The 16,857-nt window shown below is 42.2% G+C and overlaps 1 protein-coding gene and 1 pseudogene across 2 annotated transcripts; one reads left to right on the forward strand and one right to left on the reverse strand.

Moving 5' to 3' along the window:
• Positions 1 to 850: 850 nt before the first annotated feature.
• On the reverse strand, positions 851 to 2,883 carry LOC148165152 (olfactory receptor 7C1-like; annotated as a pseudogene).
• A 1,502-nt stretch (positions 2,884 to 4,385) lies between these two features.
• On the forward strand, positions 4,386 to 9,129 carry LOC148165153 (olfactory receptor 7A17-like). 2 transcript variants are annotated; one of them, XM_088022369.1, is made up of 2 exons: positions 4,386 to 5,331; positions 9,101 to 9,129. In XM_088022369.1, the coding sequence occupies exons 1-2, from the start codon at positions 4,386 to 4,388 to the stop codon at positions 9,127 to 9,129; spliced, it is 975 nt and encodes a 324-aa protein (XP_087878495.1). The 2 variants fall into 2 exon arrangements, with proteins under 2 accessions (XP_087878495.1, XP_087878498.1); XM_088022372.1 differs by lacking the exon at positions 9,101 to 9,129 and having other exon boundaries at positions 4,386 to 5,357.
• Positions 9,130 to 16,857: the final 7,728 nt, after the last annotated feature.

Consider the following 16,857-nt stretch of genomic DNA (forward strand, 5'->3'; position numbering starts at 1 on the left):
GCTCCATCCACGAAGACAATTGTGACCATTTAAGTTCCACATTTCCTAAGCTCACGATGACACCATAAAAGGTCTGTTAGGATAGGAAGTGAGTCCAGGATTACTCTGCCTCTGGGACAGTTTTCTGGGTGGGTAGGGAATGAAGTGGGTGTCATTGGCAGCATCCTGAAAAACTGGGCACTCATCCCACACTCTCACATTCATTCCTGGGAGAAGTCCCCAAGATTCTGCTGGACATCCAGACTCACAGCAAAGCCATAACATAGGAAGGATGCCTCAGCCAGACATTTGATGTTAATGTAAATGTTGGATATTCATCCTTTCTGATGGCTGAGTAATATTCCATTGTATATATGGACCACATCTTCTTTATCCATTCATCTGTTGAAGGGCATCTCGGCTCTTTCCACAGTTTGGCTATTGTGGACATTGCTGCTATGAACATTGGGGTGCATATGGCCCTTCGTTTCAGTACATCTCTGTCTTTGGGGTAAATACCCAGGAGTGCAATTGCGGGGTCATAGGCTAGCCCTATTGTTTTAAGAAATCCAAACCATTACCGAAGATTACCAAGAAAATATCAGGGTGTAATACCAAGAACATACATCAAGTGTAAATGACTGGTTATAAAGTGGAAAGGGGAACCCAAGATATAATCTGAAGGAAAAGAAAGAAGACAAGGAAGACCCAAGGAGAGAACTGCTTTAAAATGTGTACACCTGGGGAAAAAATAAAAATACTGGATGAAGGAAGCTGGGATCTCTGGGCCTCCATATTGTGGGCCCAGCTACTCAGGAGAGTCCTGTAATGGGCCTGACAATGAGAGGCACCACCCTGCCAAGGAGCCTGCTCAGGCCCCCCTCATGTCCCTGTTCCTCAAACTGTAGATGAAGGGATTCAGCATGGGGGTGAAAATGATGTTGTACATCACCGAGGCCACCAGACTCGTCCTAGTGGATGAAGTTGCTGCAGAACTGAGGTGGACCCCAAGGCCTGTGCCATAGAACAAGGAGACCCACATGTGGAAAAGGCTTTGTACTTGCCCGCAGCTGAGGAAATGCTGGGTATGGAAGAATCAATTTGATAGTAAGAAGAAAGTATTCCATGGAAACGAATCACGGCTAGATGCCCAATTGCAGAATACACCACTATGTTATTGATGAGGGTGTAAGAACAGGACAGCTTCAGGTCTTTCAGAAGATCACCAAAAAAAAGTGTGGAATTTCCATGTTTGTGCAGAAGGACAGCCTCAAAAGGGTCAAGGTCTCAAGCAGGGAGCCCATGACACTGATTCACCAGGACTCCAAGGTCAGCAGCCCACAGAGCTGGAGGTTCATGATGACCAAGTTGTACAGGGGTTGACCGATGGCCACAAAGTGATCATAGGCTTTAAATTGTCCAGGCATCCAAACACAATAAAAAAAAATATCTGGGGTGCCTGGGTGGCTCAGTTGGTTAAGCGACTCCCTTCAGCTTGGGTCATGATCCTGGAGTTCTGGGATCGAGTACCACATCGGGCTCCCTGCTCGGCGGAGAGTCTGTTTCTCCCTCTCACCTACTTCCCTCTCATGCTCTCTGTCTCTCATTCTCTCTCTCAAATAAATAAATAAAATCTTTAAAAACAAAAATCTGGCTGAGGCATCCTTCATATGTTATGGCTTTGCTGTGAGTCTGGATGTTGAGCAGAATCTTAAGGATGGTGGTAGAGGTGAAACAGATGTCTACAAAGGACAGGTTGGAGAGAAAGAAGTACATGGGAGTATGGAGGTGGGAGTCAGAGCTGATGGCAAGGATGATGAGCAAGAAATGACCATGTTGCTCCCTTAAAACAAATCAATTTATTTTCTGATAGTTCTGGAAGTCAGAAGACTGAAATAGGTCCCCCTGAGCTAACATCACTCTGTCTGCAGAGAAGAGTTCATTGTGGAGGTCTGGGGAGAATAGGTTTTCTTGCCTATTTCAGCTTTAGGGCCACCTGTACTCTCTGGTTTATGTCCCTTCCCTTTACCTTCAAAGCCAACAAAATAGCATCTTGAATTCTCTCTCTGACTCCAAGATTTCTGCCTCCCTCTTCCACCACTGCAGGACTCTTGTCATCTATTGAGCCCAGCTGGATAATCAAAATAACTTTATCCTGGGCCAGCTGACTAGCAATGTTAATCCCATTTGCAACCTTAATTCTCCCTTGCCATGACACAAGACATATCCAAAGATTCTGTAGTTTAAGATGTGGAAATATTCGGGGGACATTATTCTGCCGACTAAAGTGTTTTTCCGAGGTATATTTAATGTCAACTCAGGGGCCCTTCTTTGGAGAATCAAACACAATTGATCTCAACTCTGGGGTGAGTACTGAGTCTTTTCTCTCCAAACCACACAGGAAGAGGATCACATGGCTTATTTACTAAAATCACCCTAAAGCTGTAAATGGTAAAGTAAACCATCAGCTAAAGAAATTCAGTATCATCTCAAAGTTAAGGTAAAGTCAAGAAGTTACAATTCTGGAAGGCAGGTAAATTCATAAGAAAGAGGATTAAAAAAAAAATGGATTCACCTGACTTCTAATCTGGCCTCCCAGGAACCAAGTATCAGCAGGAAAAGTTGCCTTTCTGTCCAGACCAGTTGCCCACTGGGAATGGAGTGCTCTGAGGTGGGAGTAACAATGGAAACAGTGCCTAATGAGCAGACACAGAGCTGTAAATATCTCCTCTGCTGCAGAGCTTCAGCATGTGAAACCTTGGACTGGCCACAACATGGTTGTTATTTCTGGGTTCCTAAGTCTGGCTGGGGGACCCATGCCTCTCTGCTTCCTGCTGTCCTGTCTGGGAACAGAGCTGCGGTCTCGAGCATCAACCATCCGGGGAGGAATTCAGACCTCCACATGGAGACTTTCATCTTAGAGACCCCAACCATTTCAGTCTGAGAGCTCAGCAGGTATTGCAAGAAAGGAGCAGAGAGAATGGAAGCTGAGAACTTTGACCTGAGGTCACCTGAGACTAGGTACACTCATTTATAATTAATTTACATAGTGTGTTAAAGAGAAGTGTCCATAGGACCCAGCAAAACAGGCATCGTTGATGATACATGGTGGGAATGGATGTCCTGTTGAATGAGACAGGGGAAGGAATGGGGGACCTAAAATAGTTCCAGTGGAATTAGAACATATCCGAGGAGTTTTGCAGCTAAGGGGAGCAGGAAATCAGAGTATTTGGCTTGGAGCATGGGTGGTGAACTGTTTAGGATGTGGTGGGTTTTGAACATGTTCTGTATTTATAGAAAGACCCAGACCCTTGCAGGTAACTCTTCCCTTGCGACAGCAGTTCCTGAGATACACATTTCTCAGAAGCTTCTCTCACACTGAGTATTCACATGGAAAAGTGTGTTTCATATGCAACAAGGGGTATGCTAACTAGCTTTACTTTGTAATACTTCATGACCAAAAAGTGTGTAAACGATGGAGGCATTTGTGAAACGCAGAGAAAACGCTCCCAAATCTGTTCAATGGTGAAAATAACTCATTTACTCACAGGAAGGAACAGTGCTATAAGCTTCCTACATGTGGTGACCAATGCTGTATCCACCCTAGGAGGATGGGTACTGCTGTCCCCACTCTCTGAGTGAGGATAGTCCCATTTGGAACGGATTGATTGTCTCTCCCAAGTTCCAACATTGTATATGTGGTAGATCTGATGTTCAAAACCTGGTTTTCTGATTCAAAAATTTGGCACTTAAATTATTTGGAAAAGTCTTTTATTATTTCATCTTTAAAAATCCCCTTCTATTGTCCTACATTGAGTACTACAGTGTGTATTTTCTGTTCTAAATTGCAGGTTTATTCCCTTTGCACATTTTTCTAGAGGGATATTCAATCAGTAAAATGTCTGACATCATAAAAAGCCCACTGTTTTCTTCTTTGGTTACACTGTTATTTTTCTGCTTTGTTAATTATTCTGGGCAGCAAGGGCATGTGGCAGGGGCTGGAAGGCTCCCAGCACTGGGGAAGCTTTCTGCTCATCACAGTCTCTCATGAATCCCCTGAGTTTATTAGATCTGCTTTACCACTCGTGTCCATTTCTTTCCTGCGTTTTATGAACCTCCTTTTTGTTTTTTTAAAGATTGTATTTATTTATTTGACAGAGAGAGACACAGCGAGAGAGGGAGCACAAGCAGGGGGAATGGGAGAGGGAGAAGCAGGCTTCCTACCAAGCAGGGAGCCCGATGCGGGGCTCGAACCAAGCACCCTGGGCTCCTGACCTGAGTCAAAGGAAGACGCTTGACGACAGAACCACCCAAGCGCCCCAATAACTGACATTTAAAGAAAAACTTTAAAAAAAGAAAAAAAAGGATTAAATAAATAAATGAATCCCATAAAATTCAACACTTTTATGCTCTTTTTTTTCTTTCCTTGTAGGCAGCACCACCACATGGAAGCAGACAATGACACAGGAATTTCAGAGTTTCTTCTTCTGGGATTATCAGAGGAACCAGAATTACAGCCCATCATATTTGGGCTTTTCCTCTGCATGTACCTAATCATTGTGCTGGGGAACCTGCTCATCATCCTGGCCGTCAGCTCAGACTCCCATCTCCACACCTCCATGTACTTCTTCCTCACCAGCCTGTCCTTTACAGACATCTGCTTCACCTCCACCACCATCCCCAAGATGCTGTGGAACATCCAGACTCAGAGCCAAGTCATCACCTATGCTGGCTGCCTCACACAGATGTACTTTTTCATACTCTTTGGAAGTTGGGACAACTTTCTCCTGACTGTGATGGCCTATGACCGCTTCGTGGCCATCTGTCACCCCCTGCACTACACGGTCATCATGAACCCTCGGCTCTGTGGACTGCTGGTTCTGGTGTCCTGGGTCATCAGTGTTCTCAATTCCTTGTTACAGAGTTTAACGGTGTTGCAGCTGTCCTTCCGTACAAAGGTGGAAATCCCCCATTTTTTCTGTGAACTCAATCAAGTAGTTGGGCAGGCCTGTTCTGACACCTTCCTTAATGATATGGTTATGTATTTCGGGATTGTGCTGCTTGGTGGCGCTCCCCTGGCTGGGATTCTTTATTCCTACTCGAAGATTGTTTCCTCCATACGTAGGATATCCTCAGCTCAGGGCAAGTATAAAGCATTTTCCACCTGTGCATCTCACCTCTCCGTTGTCTCCTTGTTTTATTGTACAATTCTAGGAGTGTACCTTAGCTCTGCTGCTCCCCAGAGCTCCCACTCAAGTGCAGTAGCCTCGGTGATGTACACGGTGGTGACGCCCATGCTGAACCCCTTCATCTACAGCCTGAGGAACAGAGACATAAAGAGGGCTCTGAAAAGAATCACTGGGGTTCCAGTGATGTAAATGCCAATTGTCCTGGGGCTGAAGAAGTGCCCATGATTGCAGGGCTCAGAGTCTGAGAGCCTGGAACTGCCATTCTTAGATCAGGCTGTGGAACTAGAACCTGCTCCTTCCACATGTTTCCTGGAATTTTCATTTGCTTAAATAATTCCACTTCTCCTTACATTTAAGTAACTCACTTTACTAAGCTTCGGCTCTGGCTGATATACAGACAGCTTCCCCTTTGTCCATTTGCATACACTCCCCAAATTTTCCCCAACCTTGGTCGCAAATGCCTGGAAATTTCTGTATCTTACATGGGGCAAGTTGGATTTCTTAAAAATAAATTTATTTCATAGACTTCTACCATGCCAAGTAAATTTTTCCTAGCTTTTCCAGAAGGATAGTGTTGAGTTGTGTTGTCCTTTTGGAAGTGAGTACACTTGGCCGCTAAGCCCTTCACCTAATTTTATTGTAGATGAAAATAGAAAAGCCCAGGGTTCACCTAGAGTCTGTATATCTTTTTACATCGCTTCCTTCACTCCTCTTCCTGATGATGTGGACTCTAACATTGTTCTGTTGAAGTCTCAGGTTGTGACAGGGATGCTCAGGCTCGGGAAGCCTGGGCACTCCCCTGCACCCCTGTGCTTCTGGACATTCCCACATATGCTTCTCTGACCAGAGCCTCTGCTGGGGCCACACTGGCCCTTGGGTTCTTACTGTGATTGCAAGAGACACCTCAGCAATGCCCATCAGGGAGCTGTAACAAAACCAGGTTTATCCTCACAGGTCCTGGCGAGCACCTGGGATCCCAAAGCCATTCAGGGAGGTGTCAGAGAGGGCGAGTGGCATTGAGAGGGAGACAGAGCTCCCCTGAGGGATCTGCCTTTACCAGGGCCCATGGCCAGAGTGGTTAGAGGTTTGTGGGTTCACACTTTATTGGAGATTTTTATATGATTAGAATTTGGGTGCTCAATGGGAAAATCAGGGTCACTCTTGTGTCAGTATGGAGGTTACCCAGGGCTTTTTGAAGAGGTACTTCATAGGTGGGGCAGCCTGAGTGCTTATCTGGTAATTGTGTCCCTCACCTAATAGTGTGTTTACTCAACCTGACTACCTTAGAAATGCATGCCTCAGAGATCAAAAGCTTAATGTCAGGTCATTACATTACAATCAAAATGCTTAATGTCAGGCAGTTACTCTGGAAACATGCTCCTGTGTTTCTGAACTGGTCTCCTGCTTTTATTCTGTGATGCAGCTCCCTGTCCAGGAAGCCTACCATAGCCACTGGCAAACACTGAGTAGCAAACATATACCTCCCAGTGCAGTCTACATGGAAAGACAAATTTGAACAAATAGATTGACCAGGTATATTCTTCGTGTCAGGATAATCACAAATATGATGAAGCAAAATTTCAAAAATTTTATTACTATGCAAAATATTTCTTTTTTATGATTTCCTTTGTTCTACTCACTTTGGGCCTTCTTTTTCTTTAGGAAAGAGTACTTTGAATATAAAATCAGTACCAGGGACTGATTTAGAGCAGGCATACCAAATGTGAATTACCTTAATTTAATTTCCTTTTTCCCATATCCCTAGAGACACTGCTTTCTTCCTAGTTAGGAGTGATACCTTCCATCCCTGTTCATTGTGAATCAGCTACACCAGTGCACTAGATCTTACCCTCAGCTATGGTCCACTAGACTTTTTCCTTCAACTATATCCCTGAAGTATAATTATATGTAATAAACTGCACCTATTTAAACTATATAGCCTCACATTTGTGGTGAGCCCATCATAGCCTAAAGAGTTGGCGGTTGAACCACTATGTTGCACACTGGAAACTAAAGAACTTTGTGTGTCAACTACACTTTGAAAAAATTTTTAAATAAACTATACAGGTTGATGCATAGAGGAGTTGGGCAACATTTAGGAGGACATTCTGAATGATTCTGTTTCTATAAATTCCAAAAAGTGCACAATAAGCTTTAACTACTTTGTTCTGTAAATTATTAAAATTTCATGCCCCTGACCCTCAGTTTTCTTTTTTTTTTATGGAATCTTTTTTTAAATTTTTTATTGTTATGTTAATCTCCTTACATTACATCATTTGTTTTGGATGTAGTGTTCCATGTTTCATTGTTAGTGCATAACACCCAGTGCTTCATGCAGAACGGGCCCTCTTTAATATCCATCACCAGGCGAACCAATCCACCCATGCTCCTCCCCTCTAGAACCTTCAGTTTGTTTTTCAGAGTCCATCATCTCTCATGGTTCATCTCCCCCTCCATTTCCCTGCTTCATTCTTCCCCTCCTGCTGTCTTCTCCTTTTTTTTTTTTTTTTTTTTTGGACATGTATTGCATCATTTGTTTCAGAGGTACAGATCAGGGTGATTCAACAGTCTTGCAGAATTCACAGCACTTGCCATAGCACATACCCTCCCGAAATTCTATCACCCAGCCACCCCATCCCTCCCACCCCCCACCACTCCAGCAACACTCAGTTTGTTTCCTGAGATTAAGAATTCCTCATATCGGGGATGGAGCAAGATGGCGGAGGAGTAGGAGACCTAGATTTCCTCTGGTCTCAGGAATTCAGCTGAATAGGGATCAAACCATTCTAATCACCTACGAACTCAACAGGAGATCGAAGAGGAGAGTAGCAACAACTATCTGAACAGAGAAGCGACCACTTTCTGGAAGGTAGGACGTGCGGAGAAGTGAATCCGAGGCGATATTCCGGAGGATAGACGGCGGGGGAGGGGCCTCCGCCGGCCGCTTCTGGCAAGTGATACAGCCGCGGAGCACAAAATCGGAACTGTTATAAGTCGGCTCCGCGGAGGGACGTCGCTCCAGTGGCTAAGCAGGGGGTGGAATCCTGCGGGACAGTATGGTCTCAGGAACCTTGGGGTCACAGGAAGACCAGGGGAGCCTAAGTGCGGCAGAGCTCCCAGGGATTGGAGCGGGGAAGCCGGCTGCAGAGACGGAGTCGAGGTGCGGGCTCTCAGCTTGGGGTTGCCATAAACTGTGATCCGCGGCCCAGGCGGGGCACTGCTCCTCCAGCAGGGACCCAACAGGCGGCAGATCCGGGGAGACTCCCCTTCCTTCCCTGGGAGGAGCGGCGCAGGAACGTACCGCAGGGATCTGCTGGGCTTGGAGACTCCACACGGGGTCGGGTGCTACAGATAGCAACGCTCGGTCACAGGCCGGTTGAGCACGGAGAGCGGCCGGAGACCGGGGACAAAGGAGTGAATGCTTTTCTCTGTGGGCGCACTGAGGAGCGGGGCCCTGAGTTCTCAGCTCCTCGGGGTGGAGATTGGGAGGCCACCATTTTTGCCCTGGTCCTCCAAAGCTGTACCGAGAGCTTGCAGGGAACAAAAGCTCCTGAGATCAAACCCGAGCAGCTTGCTTAGCCCGGACTCACAAGGGCGGGGCAATTCCGCCCCCGGCAAAGACATTTGGAAACCACAGCAACAGGCCCCTCCCCCAGAAGATCAGCACGAACAGCCAGCAAGCCAAGACCAAGTTTACCGATCAAGGAGAACGGGAGAACTCCAGCGCTAGGGGAATACTGCACATAGAATTCATGGCTTTTTTTTTACGATGATTCATTAGTTCATCAAAGTTAATTTTTGTTAACTGTTTTTTTTCTTTTTTCCTTTTTCAACCAACATCTTATCAATCTCTTTTAAAAAAAAAAACATTTTTTATTTTTCATTTTTAGAGTCATATTTTATCCCTTCATAGTAGTTACCCTTATTTTTGGCATATATATATAAGTTGTTCTCACTTTAAAATTTTGAGATACAGTTTCTTCTAACAGATCAAAATATACCCTAAATCACTAGTGTATGGCTCTGTTCTAGTTTCCTGCCTGATAACATTCTCTCCTTTTTTCTTTTTTTTTTTAATCTTCTTTCTTTTTTCAAACAACTTCTTATTTTATCAAGTGCTTTTATAAAATCTTTTATAATTTTCATCTTTTTTAAATTTTTTTATTGTTATGTTAATCACCATATATTACATCATTAGATTTTGGTTATAATTTTCATCTTTACACTCATCTTCTATCCCTTCATTGTATCAACCCTTATTTTGTACATATACATCTTTCTTCCTGTAAAATTTTAGGAGGCACTTCTTTCTAGCAGACCAAAATACGCGCAAAATCTAGTGTGTGGCATTGATCTATGCACTAGCCTGATCATATTTGATCACATTCTGCTTTTTTTATATTGTTCTGTTTTTGTTTTTATCTTTTTTTTTCTTTTTTTTTCTCATTCTTTTTTCTTTCTTTCCCTTTCTCTTCCCCTGGTTTCAGGTCTTTTCTGATTTGTATACAGTATATTTGCTGGGGACGTTGTAATCCTGTTAGAATTTTGTTCTCTCATTCATCTATTCTCCTCTGGACAAAATGACAAGACGAAAAAAATCACCCCAGCAAAAAGAACAAGAGGTACGACCGTCAGCCAGGGACTTACTCAATACAGACATTAGTACGATGTCGGACCTAGAGTTCAGAATCATGACTTTAAAGATACTAGCTGGGCTTGAAAAAAGCGTGGAAGTTATTAGAGAAACTCTTTCTGGAGAAATAAAAGAACCAAAATCTAACCAAGTCAAAATCAAAAAGGCTATTGATGAGGTGCAATCAAAAATGGGGGCACTAACTGCTAGGATAAATGAGGCAGAAGAGAGAATCAGTGATATAGAAGACCAAATGATGGAAAATAAAGAGGCTGAGAAAAAGAGGGAGAAACAAGTACAGGATCATGAGGGCAGAATTCGAGAGATAAGCGATACGATAAGATGAAACAACATTAGAATAATTGGGATCCCAGAAGAAGAAGAAAGAGAGAGAGGGGCAGAAGGTATATTGGAGCAAATAATAGCAGAGAACTTCCCTAATGTGAGGAAGGAAACAGGCATCAAAATCCAGGAGGCACAGAAAACCCCTCTCAAAATCAATAATAAGAGGTCAACACCCGGACATCGAATAGTAAACTTACGAGTCTCAGAGACAAAGAGAAAATCCTGAAAGCAGCTCGGGAGAAGAGATATGTAACCTACAATGGTAAAAATATTAGATTGGCAACAGACATATCCACAGAGACCTAGCAGGCCAGAAAGGACTGGCAAGATATCTTCAGAGCACTAAATGAGAAAAATATGCAGCCAAGAATACTATATCCAGCTAGGCTGTCATTGAAAATAGAAGGAGAGATCAAAAGCTTCCAGAACAAACAAAAACTAAAGGAATTTGCAAACACGAAAGCAGCCCTCCAAGAAATATTGAAAGGGGTCCTCTAAGCAAAGAGAGAGCCTAAAAGCAGCAAAGATCAAAAAGGAACACAGACAACATACAGTAACAGTCACCTAAAGGCAATACAATGGCACTAAATTCATACCTTTCAATAGTTACCCTGAATGTAAACGGGCTCAATGCCCCAATCAAAAGACACAGGCTATCAGATTGGATTAAAAAACAAGACCCATCCATATGCTGTCTGCAAGAGACTCATTTTAGAACCAAAGACACCGCCAGATTGAAAGTGAGGGGGTGGAAAACCATTTACCATGCTAATGGACACCAAAAGAAAGCTGCGGTGGCAATCCTTATATCAGACAAACTAGATTTTAAAACAAAGACTGTAATAAGAGATGAGGAAGGACACTCTATCCTACTTAAAGGGTCTATTCAACAAGAAGATCTAACAATTGTAAATATCTATGCCCCGAACATGGGAGCAGCCAATTTTATGAGGCAATTAATAACAAAAGGAAAGAAACACATTGACAACAATACAAAAATAGTGGGAGACTTTAACACCCCCCTGACTGAAATGGACAGATCATCTAAGCAAAAGATCAACAAGGAAATAAAGACTTTAAATGACACACTGGACCAAATGGACTTCACAGACATATTCAGAATATTCCATCCCAAAGCAACGGAATACACATTCTTCTCTAGTGCCCATGTCACATTCTCCAGAATTGATCACATTCTAGGTCACAGATTAGATCTCAACCGGTACCAAAAGATTGGGAGCATTCCCTGCATATTTTCAGACCACAATGCTTTGAAACTAGAACTCAACCACAAGAGGAAAGTCGGAAAGAACTCAAATACATGGAGGCTAAAGAGCATCCTACTAAAGAATGAATGGGTCAAACAGGAAATTAAAGAAGAATTTAAAAAATTCATGGAAACCAATGAAAATGGAAACACAACTGTCCAAAATCTTTGGGATACAGCAAAGGGAGTCCTGAGAGGTAAGTGTATAGCAATACAAGCCTTTCTCAAGAAACAAGAAAGCTCTCAAATACACAACCTAACCCTACACCTAAAGGAGCTGGAGAAAGAAGAGCAAATAAAGCCTAAACCATGCAGGAGAAGAGAAATAATAAAGATCAGAGCAGAAATCAATGAAATAGAAACCAAAAGAACCGTAGAACAGATCAAAGTAACTAGGAGCTCGTTCTTTGGAAGAATTAACAAAATTCATAAACCTCTGACCAGACTGTTCAAAAAGAAAAGAGAAATCACCCAAATCAACAAAATCATGAATGAAAGAGGAGAGATCAAAAACACCACCAAAGAAATACAAACAATTATAAGAACATATTATGAGCAACTCTATGCCAGCAAATTAGATAACCTGGAAGAAATGGGTGCATTCCTAGAGATGTATCAACTACCAAAACTGAACCAGGAAGAAATAGAAAACCTGAACAGACCTATAACCACTAAGGAAATTGAAGCAGTGATCAAAAATCTCCCAAGAAACAAAAGCCCAGGGCCAGATGGCTTCCCAGGGGAATTCTATCAGACATTTAAAGAAGAATTAATACCTATTCTCCTGAAACTGTTCCAAAAACTAGAAATGGAAGGAAAACTTCCAAATTCATTTTATGAGGCCGCCATTACCTTGATCCCAAAACCAGACAAAGACCCCATCAAAAAGAAGAATTACAGACCAATATCCTTGATGAACATGGATGTAAAAATTCTCAACAAAATACTAGCCAATAGGATCCAACAGTACATTAAAAGGATTATTCACCACGACCAAGTGGGATTTATCCCTGGGCTGCAAGGCTGGTTCAACATCCGCAAATCAATCAACGTGATACAATACAGTAACAAAAGAAAGAACAAGAATGATATGATCCTCTCAATAGATGCAGAAAAAGCATTTGACAAAGTACAGCATCCTTTCTTGATCAAAACTCTTCAGAGTATAGGGATAGAGGGTACATACCTCAATATCATAAAAGCCATCTACGAAAAACCTACAGCGACTATCATTCTCAATGGGGAAAAGCTGAGAGCTTTTCCCCTAAGGTCAGGAACGCGGCAGGGATGTCCACTCTCACCACTGCTATTCAATATAGTATTAGAAGTCCTAGCCACAGCAATCAGACAACAAAAAGAAATCAAAGGCATCCAAATCGGCAGAGAGGAAGTCAAACTCTCACTCTTTGCAGATGATATGATAGTGTATGTGGAAACCCCAAAAGACTCCACCCCAAAACTGCTAGAACTCCTACAGGAATTCATGCAAGTAGCAGGCTATAAAATCAATACACAGAAATCAGTGGCATTCCTATACACCAACAACCAGACAGAAGAGAGACAAATCAAGGTGTCGATCCCATTCACTATTGCACCCAAAACAATAAGATACCTAGGAATAAATTTAACCAAACAGGCAAAGGATCTGTACTCAGAAAACTATAAAATACTCAGGAAAGAAATTGAAAAAGACACAAAGAAATGGAAAAACGTTCCATTCTCATGGATTGGGAGAACCAACATTGTGAAGATGTCAATGCTACCTAGAGCAATCTACACATTCAATGCAATCCCCATCAAAACACCATCCACTTTTTTCAAAGAAATGGAACAAATAATCCTAAAATTTGTATGGAACCAGAAAAGACCCCAAATAGCCAGAGGAATATTGAAAAAGAAAAGCAAAGCTGGCGGCATCACAATTCCGGACTTCCGGCTCTATTACAAAGCTGTCATCATCAAGACAGTATGGTACTGGCACAAAAACAGACACATAGATCAATGGAACAGAATAGAGAACCCAGAAATTGTCCCTCAACTCTATGGTCAACTTATCTTTGACAAAGCAGGAAAGAATGTCCAATGGAAAAAAGACAGTCTCTTCAACAAATGGTGTTGGGAAAATTGGACAGCCACATGCAGAAGAATGAAACTGGATCATTTCCTTACACCACACACAAAAATAGACTCCAAATGGTTGAAAGACCTAAACGTGAGACAGAAGTCCATCCAAATCCTAAAGGAGAACACAGGTAGCAACCTCTACGACCTCAACCGCAGCAACTACTTCCTAGAAACATCACCAAAGGCACGGGAAAACAGAGCAAAAATGAACTATTGGGATTTCATCAAGATAAAAAGCTTTTGCACAACAAAAGAAACAGTCCACAAAATCAAAAGACAACCGACAGATGGGAGAAAATATTTGCAAATGACATATCAGATAAAGGGCTAGTATCCAAAATCTATAAAGAACTTATCAAACTCAACACCCAAAGAACAAATAATCCGATCAAGAAATGGGCAGAAGAAATGAACAGACATTTTTCCAAAGAAGACATCCAAATGGCCAACAGGCACATGAAAAAGTGCTCAACATTACTCAGCATCAGGGAAATCCAAATCAAAACCTCAATGAGAAACCAACTCACACCAATCAGAATGGCTAAAATTAACAAGTCAGGGAACAACAGATGTTGGCGGGGATGTGGAGAAAGGGGAACCCTCCTACACTGTTGGTGGGAATGCAAGCTGGTGCAACCCCTCTGGAAAACAGTATGGAGGTTCCTCAAACAGTTGAAATTAGAGCTACCATTCGATCCAGCAATTGCACTACTGGGTATTTACCCCAAAGATACAAATGTAGGGACCCGAAGGGGTACGTGCACGCCAATGTTTATAGCAGCAATGTCCACAATAGCCAAACTGTGGAAAGAGCCAAGATGTCCATCGACAGATGAATGGATAAAGAAGAAGTGGTATATATACACAATGGAATATTATGCAGCCATCAAAAGGAATGAGATCTTGCCATTTGCAACGACGTGGATGGAACTGGAGGGTTTTATGCTTAGTGAAAGAAGTCAATCAGAGAAAGACATATATCATATGACCTCACTGATATGAGGAATTCTTAATCTCAGGAACAAACTGAGGGTTGCTGGAGTGGTCGGGGGTGGGAGGGATGGGGTGGCTGGGTGATAGACATTGGGGAGGGCATGTGCTACAGTGAGCACTGTGAATTGTGCAAGACTGTTGAATCACAGATCTGTACTTCTGAAACAAATAATGAAACATATTTTAAGAAAAAAGAAGAAGAAGAAGATAGCAGGAGAGGAAGAATGAAGGGGAGTAAGTCAGAGGGGGAGACGAACCAGGAGAGATGAATGACTCTGAAAAACAAACTGAGGGTTCTAGAGGGGAGGAGGGTAGGGGGATTGGTTAGCCTAGTGATGGGTATTAAAGAGGGCACATTCTGTATGGAGCACTGCATGTTACGAACAATGAATCATGGAACACTACAACAAAACAAATGATGTAATATATGGTGATTAACATAACAATAAAAAATTAAAAAAAAAGAATTCCTCATATCAGTGAGGACATATGATACATGTATTTCTCTGATTGACTTATTTAACTCAGCATAAAACCCTCCAATTCCAACCATGTCGTTGTAAATGGCAAGATCTCATTCCTTTTGATGGCTGCATAATATTCCACGGTGTATATATACCCCCTCTTCTTTATCCATTCATCTGTTGATGGACATCTTGGCTCTTTCCCCAATATGGCTATTGTGGACATTGCTGCTATAAACATTGGCGTGCACGTACCCATTCAGATCCCTACATTTGTATCTTTCTGTTAAATACCCAGTAGTGCAATTGCTGGATTGTATGGTAGCTCTATTTTCAACTGTTGAGGAACCTCCACACTGTCTTCCAGAGTGTTTGCACCAGCTTGCATTCCCACCAACATTGTAGGAGGGTTCCCCTTTCTCCGCATCCCCACCAACATCTATCATTTCCTGACTTGTTAATTTTAGGCATTTGACTGTTGTGAGGTGGTATCTCATTGAGGTTTTGATTTGGATTTCCCTGATGCCGAGCGATGTTGAGCACTTTTTCATGTGTCTGTTGGCCATTTGGAAGTCTTCTTTGGAGACATGTCTGTTCATGTCTTCTGCCCATTTCTTGATTGGATTATTTGTTCTTTGGGTGTTGAGTTTGATAAGTTCTTTATAGATTTTGGATACTAGCCCTTTATCTGATATGTCATTTGCAAATATTTTCTCCCATTCTGTTGGTAGACTTTTGCTTTTGTTGACTGTTTCTTTTGCTCTCCAAAAGCTTTTTATCTTGATGAAATCCCAATATTCATTTCTGCCCTTGCTTCCCTTGCCTTTGGAGATGTTTCCAGGAAGAAGTTGCTGCGGTTGAGGTCAAAGAGGTTGCTACATGTGTTCTCCTTTAGGATTTGGATGGACTCCTTTAGGATTTGGATGGACTCCTGTCTCACGTTTAGGTCTTTCAACCTAATTTGGAGTCTATTTTTGTGTGTGGTGTAAGGAAATGGTCCAGTTTCATTCTTCTGCATGTGGCTGTCCAATTTTCCCAACACCATTTGTTGAAGAGACTGTCTTTTTACCATTGGACATTTTTTCCTGCTTGTCAAAGATGAGTTGACCATAGAGTTGAGGGTCCATTTCTGGGCTCTCTATTCTGTTCCATTGATCTATGTGTCTGGTTTTGTGCCAGTACCATACTGTCTTGATGATGGCAGCTTTGTAATAGAGCCGGAAGTCCGGAGTTGTGATGCTGCCAGTTTTGCTTTTCTTTTTCAACATTCCTCTGGCTATTCAGGGTCTCTTCTGGTTCCATACAAATTTTAGGATTATTTGTTCCATTTCTTTGAAAAGAGTGGTTGGTATTTTGATGGGGATTGCATTGAATGTGTAAATTACTCTAGGTAGCGTTGACATCTTCACAATATTTGTTCTTCCAATCCATAAGCATGGAAGGTTATTCCATTTCTTTGTGTCTTCCTCAATTTCTTTCCTGAGTATTTTATAGTTTTCTGAGTACAGATCCTTTATCTCTTTGGTTAGATTTATTCCTAGGTGTCATATAGTTTTGGGTGCAATTCTAAATGGGATCGACTCCCTAATTTGTCTCTCTTCTGTCTTGTTGTTGGTGTATAGGAATGCCACTGATTTCTGTGCATTGATTTTTATATCCTGTCACTTTACTGAATTCCTGTAGGAGTTCTAGGAGTTTTGGGGTGCAGTCTTTTGGGTTTTCCAGATAAAGTATCATATAATCTGAAAAGAGTGAGAGTTTGACTTCCTCTTTGCCAATTTGGATGCCTATGATTTCTTTTTGTTGTCTGATTGCTGTGGCTAGGACTTATAATACTATGTTGAATAGCAGTGGTGAGAGTGG

This window comes from Eumetopias jubatus, unplaced genomic scaffold (genome assembly GCF_037043125.1).
Source record: "Eumetopias jubatus isolate StellerSeaLion01/CBP00866 unplaced genomic scaffold, mEumJub1_p1.0 scaffold_1, whole genome shotgun sequence".
In the NCBI taxonomy this organism is placed as follows: domain Eukaryota; kingdom Metazoa; phylum Chordata; class Mammalia; order Carnivora; family Otariidae; genus Eumetopias; species Eumetopias jubatus.

What these genes read in the sequence shown, in the direction of transcription:
- LOC148165153 (XM_088022369.1), top strand. Translation starts at nt 4,386, where the DNA reads ATGCTCTTTTTTTTCTTTCCTTGTAGGCAGCACCACCACATGGAAGCA. An exon ending in CATAAAGAGGGCTCTGAAAA is followed by an intron (nt 5,332 to 9,100) that starts GAATCACTGGGG and finishes CCTTATTTTTGG; the next exon opens with CATATATATATAAGTTGTTC.